The sequence below is a fragment of the Vicugna pacos genome, chromosome 28 (genome assembly GCF_048564905.1).
Source record: "Vicugna pacos chromosome 28, VicPac4, whole genome shotgun sequence".
Taxonomy (NCBI): domain Eukaryota; kingdom Metazoa; phylum Chordata; class Mammalia; order Artiodactyla; family Camelidae; genus Vicugna; species Vicugna pacos.
The window spans coordinates 10,552,667-10,558,666 of NC_133014.1; the positions used below are offsets into that span (position 1 = coordinate 10,552,667).

A 6,000-nucleotide genomic window follows, 5' to 3' on the forward strand; every position below is an offset into this window, starting at 1 on the left:
AAACACTTGCAGAATGAAGGAAGGAATACTCTAAGTCGGAGTCACATACACCAGCTACTATTTCTTAACCAAAGTATAAAATTATTTCTCCATATTAACAAGACTAATAATAATAATAGTAACAACAACAGTATGTTTTCCAAACCAAAAGGACTGAAATTACCAATCTTATGATTCCACTTACAAGGGATCTTAAGATAAGGAGACAAGAGAAAGGAGGCTGTATATCCCTGAGGTCGAGAACGCAGGCAATCGTTCCCTGGAGAAATTAAGATTGAAACATAGAAGCAAAGAACTATGTAGACATAATTAAATCCACTTTTCATGTCTACCCTAAACCATATGGAAAAATTATCATAAAAAAGATCACTGGCTTCAACACTCCTGGACAGACATGCTTTCACACCTACTCTCAAATTAGGGAATAATTCAGTTTATCCTTCCTAATAAATTTTTAGAAGAGTACAACACTCATTAGGAAATAATTAATGGAAAAAAATAAGTACACAGTGTCGAGGTACAAGGTTTACAAGTGAGGAACTTAACATTAGTAAAAAGCCTCTAAAATCTCTTGTCTATAGCCTAATAATTAATTCAGCTACCAAAAATGTTTTCATTTTTTCCCCCAACTTGATATTCTAAAAATATCAGGTGTGGTAGAGCACATGCTTAGCATGCACGAGTTCCTGGGTTCAACCCCCAGTACCTCCTCCAAGAATAAATAAATAAATAAATCTAATTACTCCCCACACCCCCACAAAAAACAAAAACAAAAAAAACACAAAAATTAAAATTTTCAGTAAGAAATGATGGAACAGTACAGTGAGCATCTGCTTCACCTAAATCTGACAGTTATTAATGTGTTGCCATATCTGTTTATGTGTGCATGTGGAATTGGCGGGGAGGGTGGTGCTATCGGAAAACTGTACACATCATGACACTTCACCCCTGAACACTTCATCGTGCATTTCCTAAAACTAAAGATGTTCTCTTATGTAATAACAAAACCATCACCCTACCTGAGGGAAAAATAAATCTAATTTTCTACTAGCACCTAATATGCAGTCCATTTTCAACAATTTCAGATTTTCCCAAATGTGTCTTTTTTAGCTGGAGCCAAGATTCAAAATTCATTTAACAACATTCAAAAAATAATGCATTTGGTGATGTCCCTTTTGTCTCTTTTAATCTAGAACAGTTCCCATCTTTTTTTTTCCTTTCTCCAAAATCGACTTTTTAAAGAGACCAGAATGTAGACTGTCCCATATTCTGAATTTATCTAATTATCTCCTTATGTTTTTTTCCTTAAACTTTTTATTATGGAAAATTTCAAATACATACAAAGTAAACAGAATAACATAATGAATCCTCATCAGCCAGCCATTCTTGTTTCATCTGTACCTCCAGCGCATTCCTCATCTCATGGTATTTTTAAAAGTGACTCTCCCTCCAATTTCCTATAACCAGAAGTTAGGACTAGATGCTCACATTATGTAACTTCAGGAAGAAGACTGAGCAGATGACACCAAGTACTTCATGCTGCGTTACAGCTGGAGTATAACATCCCTTTGTCCCACTATCAGTGATGGAAAACTCAAATCACTCGCTTGAGATGGAGACCATGGATATCTCCAAAGTACAGATATATTTGTTCCTTCATACTTAGCAAGTAATCCACAGGGTGGATTACCTTGGTGCCATGGTAATATCCTTTCACCCAATAATGTTAAAATCCATTAATAATCTTTGTCTGAATCAGTTATTACATTGGAGGTTACAAAACAGTGATTTTTTAATTTTACCCTTCTTTCTATATTTATTAGTTGGCGTTCTTCCATTAAATAAGCATTTTCCCTCAGTAACTGGATACGAACTGCATGTCTTCCTAAAAAGGCAGGGCAAATGCTTAATTCTTTCCCTTTAATTACCAATTTTCAAAATAGAGTTGGTTATAATAGCCAACTGCAGTGATAGCAAGTTAGTTTCTTCTTTCTCTTTCTGATTATCACTATGAACCAGATTTTCACTTACTGCTATCAATTATAATCAACATGTGTTAAAGCATTTTTTGTGCCCTCAATGTCATAAATTTTTATTGTGAATAACAAATCAAATTACTCAAGGACAGTGTTTAAAGACTGTCATTAAACTGACAAAGGATAGTGTAAAAAAAAATGATGAAATAAAAAACAAATGAAATTTTTTAAACGTACGCCCAGCTGCTAGGATCATTAGGTTAAGTTTTCTTCATTTCTGTTAAATTTTAAGACAAAAGCTTTTTTAAATGTTAAACAGTCGATCAAATGCTAAAATTCCAATCAACTCACCTGCTGAACAGGACTGTCAACTGTAAACGCTTTATAAACAGCCAATGCCTGGCTTTTACTTCCTTTGCTCCAGATAACCATATTTCCAGCCACATAGAGCTCCTCGTCGTAATCCACTTCTTCTCCAATTTCACTTACGCCTTTCCTTAACTGCCAGCTTTCCTTAAAAATTAACACACATAAGACATGTTCAAGCACTTTCTTCCAATAGTATAGAGCAAGATTTGTTAATTAAATCAAATAATCATCCAGATACAAGTCTCCTACTCTGTCTTCGCCTGTGGAGTAAGACTCAATGTAAGACCAACTCTTAGGAGGTTTATTTATGCCACTGATGAACAGAGGAGGGTCTGCGGGCATGTGTATTATGTATCTCACAGGGTGTTTCATGTTATACTACTATATTATTTTGCCCAAAATAGGAACAAAAATTGTACATCTGCAGATCCAAAAATGAAACTAACATATACTCAGGAGACTAAAGAGGTACAGTAAGTGTATGGAGAAGTGATGGAGACAGGTAGTGAGGTGCATGTGGGATTCACTGGGGGAGCTTATTCACAGTGCAGATTTCCCTGCTTCACAACTACACACACATTTCCCTTCCTTCCCTTGTCCCATTCATCAAAATAAATGAGAGACAGAAAGGTTTAGATTTCTAACTACACAGACTTCCTCTCCCTGAGGTTTTGACATCCTAAATGGATATGAAAGTGGAATAAGGTGGGAAGGATTGATCTTCCAGTATACACTAGCATCTCATTCTCCTAAAGAACTACTACTCTATCTACTTATGTGGCATTTCTTTTCTCCTCTAGAAACATGTTAGTGTTTTGCAGCAGGGCCCATATCTAACTACCATATACTCATCAAACAAAATGAAATCTGGTCCCCACATTCTAAGCAAAGTGAAAGAGGTTTAGAATGGACCATAATCATAGTACTGAACTTGACTCTCATTATAAAACCATGAGTTATATGTCTAAATAAAGTTTTAACACCATAATATAATAAAGCCATTATTCTAGTCTTATCTGCAATTACCAAATCTTAACTGCTACCCTAGAAGTAACACCATACTCATTTCTCAGTTACAGGTAGTCTTAAATTACAAGGAAATCACATCACTCTATATTTCAAAAATATAAAGGGAAACTTAATGGAACCTTCTGTTTCTCGTGGATTGTAACCTCTTGAAGGGATCCCACCAAGCCAGCAGCGCCATCAGAAGACCATAACTCAGAGGCTGGCTGCAGCTGGCGAAGCTGAAGGTTCAAAGCATTAGGATGGTGCTTGCAGTGGTCTCGACCAAAAGGAACAAATTCCTGCAAATCCCTGGCTGCAATCATTGTTGCCCTTTCTTCATAGAAGTTCGACATGGGTTCCAAATATCAACATTATTTCTGTATGAATTCAAGCACATTTTGGTCAGCTCCTAGTACCAAAACCAGGATAAAAACATCACAAAAGTTCACAAAGAGTCATTAATCCCTAGATAAGTGTCAAACAATTCTACTACACTGTAGGTGTACAAGTAGTTGTAACATCAAAGGTCAGTCCGTATCTGACTCTGAGGTGACTACAGTTATCACCACATCTTAGTTGCAGACTGACCAACAGACAGTTACCACTGACGGGAACCACTGGGTTGAGACAAGCCCTTATGTCCCACAACACCAATCCTATGTTTCCTACTATACATTAGTTTCCCCACATTATATACACGAAGCATTTAGACAAGTTGTACTTTATAGTCCCATGACTGCCCGGCTTCTCAACATTTAAGGTCATTTCTGTTCAGATGCTGGAACCTCATCTGAAAAGCACACCTAAAGGATCACTGGCATATTGGAAGGAACAAACAAAGAACAAAAAAACACATTACTTCTAATTCACCCCAAGTTGAACTAATCCTTTCAGTTGACCGATCCACAAAAGACACAGTAAATTGTCAAATGTCACCAGTAGTTTTGAAACCCCAACCCACCTAACCATGTAACTACCATCAATTCCAATATTTGGTCCAAACATAGGAAACCAAGGCATGAAAAACTCTGGCCAGAACAGTCATGCTTGTAGCAAATTTAGGAGTCCCAGCTGTTAATTAACATAAGCTACTGCAGTAAAGTTTATCTCTACAGAGATGTGGCTGAGCTATAGGTGGAAACGTGTCCCTTCACTTCCAAAACATTTCTTCATAAAGGACAGCTAGTAAAATTTACACTGTATAATATGGTAGATAAGGTGGATGTCAGTTCTGTCTCCGGACAACAGCTACAATAAACATGGGTCTTGTGGCATCACATTTAAACCATCAAACACAGAACTCAAAACCAACATTTGATGTCAGCACCAGACAGCCTTTAGAGTGTTTGAAACAGCACTCACAATTAAAAGAGTTTAATTCAAGTTGACTTAGATTCTCTCATCTGAGGGCTTTTTGGAATCAGTAGGGTTTTTTTTTTTTTTTTTTACTGCAATATCTCAAAGCCTCTCTAGTTCCTATGCAGCTCCTCTAAAGCCAAAGTTATTTTGCTGTGAATTAAATGTTATTCCGGACACAACTGTATGTCACAATCAAAACACTTTTATTTTCCTCGAGCTAAAATTCAGACCAGAAAAAACTTGAACTTGGGATATAACTAAAATAATACCTTACAAAACTTACAAGAAAACAACAAAATTCAGCTGGTCTTCCTACAGTTTAGTCAACAGGATAACCAACATTAAAGAACTTTCGAGTCCATCCGACCTTCAGTTGTGCAATTTTGAAATGTTATTCTATCGAAACTTTGAGAGAAAATTACAAAAGTATTATAGAGTTATTTTCACAGTGCAGTATCTTTTGTACTAATTAAGGCAACATATTTAACACTTTTACAATACCTTAAATTTTTTTACTTATTAGGAACAACATAAAGAGCTATAGATAAAAGTACTATATTAGACTGATAGGCTATAAACCAAGATACCAGCATTGTTTACTAAAAAAAACAAACTACCCCGCCAGAGGTACCCACAAAGCTGCTTCAAGAGTAAATCCAAATGAACACTGAAGACACCTTGAGTAGAGGCTCCGCAAAAAGGCAGAATGTCCTCGGTCTCTTTAGGGTTAGGTGAAACCAACAGATCAAGAGCCTGGGCCTCAGAAAAATCCTGTCACAGGGGCAAAGGGCCCATTCAGAAGCGGAGGCCCACATGGGGCAGCGCGTTTGGCTCGGGAAGTCAGCCGGGAGGTGCACCGCGGAAAGCCTAGCCCTCAAGCCGGGGCCCCCTTGGCTGTGGCGCGCGCTCAGAGCCCGCCCCTGGGCTCCCAGTCCTCCGGGTCAGCGGGCACGGGTAGGCCTTGGGGCGGGTGAGAGGGCCACGGGACACGCGATGAACCACCGGGCCTGAGCCCGCACCTGTGTAACTCGGGACGCGTCAGGCGCGGCGAGCCCCGGCTACTCCCCGGAGGCGCGGGGGCCGAGGGGGCCCAAGGGTAGCGGCGGGGTCAGTCACGATGACTCCTTAGCCGCCGCAGCTTCTCATCCCCTCTCCCTCCCCTAATCCGGAGGAAGAATGGGTAGCAGCTGCGAACACGACTGCTAACGACAGGCAGGCGTGCAGGAGAGCCACTCAGGAGAGACGTTCAAATGCACGCGTCCATCTTGGCTTTCCCGTCCTGCTTCGC

At 39.1% G+C, this 6,000-nt stretch overlaps 1 protein-coding gene across 7 annotated transcripts in view; it reads right to left on the bottom strand.

Annotated features, from left to right (window-relative positions):
* The window catches only part of ANAPC1 (anaphase promoting complex subunit 1), a 180,736-nt gene extending 174,736 nt beyond the window's left edge, over positions 1–6,000 (bottom strand). For 4 of the 7 annotated variants that reach the window (XR_012065179.1, XR_012065178.1, XM_072951459.1 and 1 more), the window contains exons 1-3: positions 5,732–5,986; positions 3,494–3,730; positions 2,328–2,489 (exon numbers count right to left, since the gene is read on the bottom strand). Coding sequence is in view for 5 of the 7 variants with exons in the window: in XM_072951459.1 (XP_072807560.1) it covers positions 2,328–2,489; positions 3,494–3,706 (375 nt within the window). In the remaining 2 variants the exon portion in view is untranslated. Of the gene's footprint in view, positions 1–2,327; positions 2,490–3,493; positions 3,731–4,995; positions 5,118–5,389 lie in introns of all 7 variants that reach the window. The other 3 variants (XM_072951457.1, XM_072951456.1, XM_031692069.2) reach the window with 3 other exon arrangements.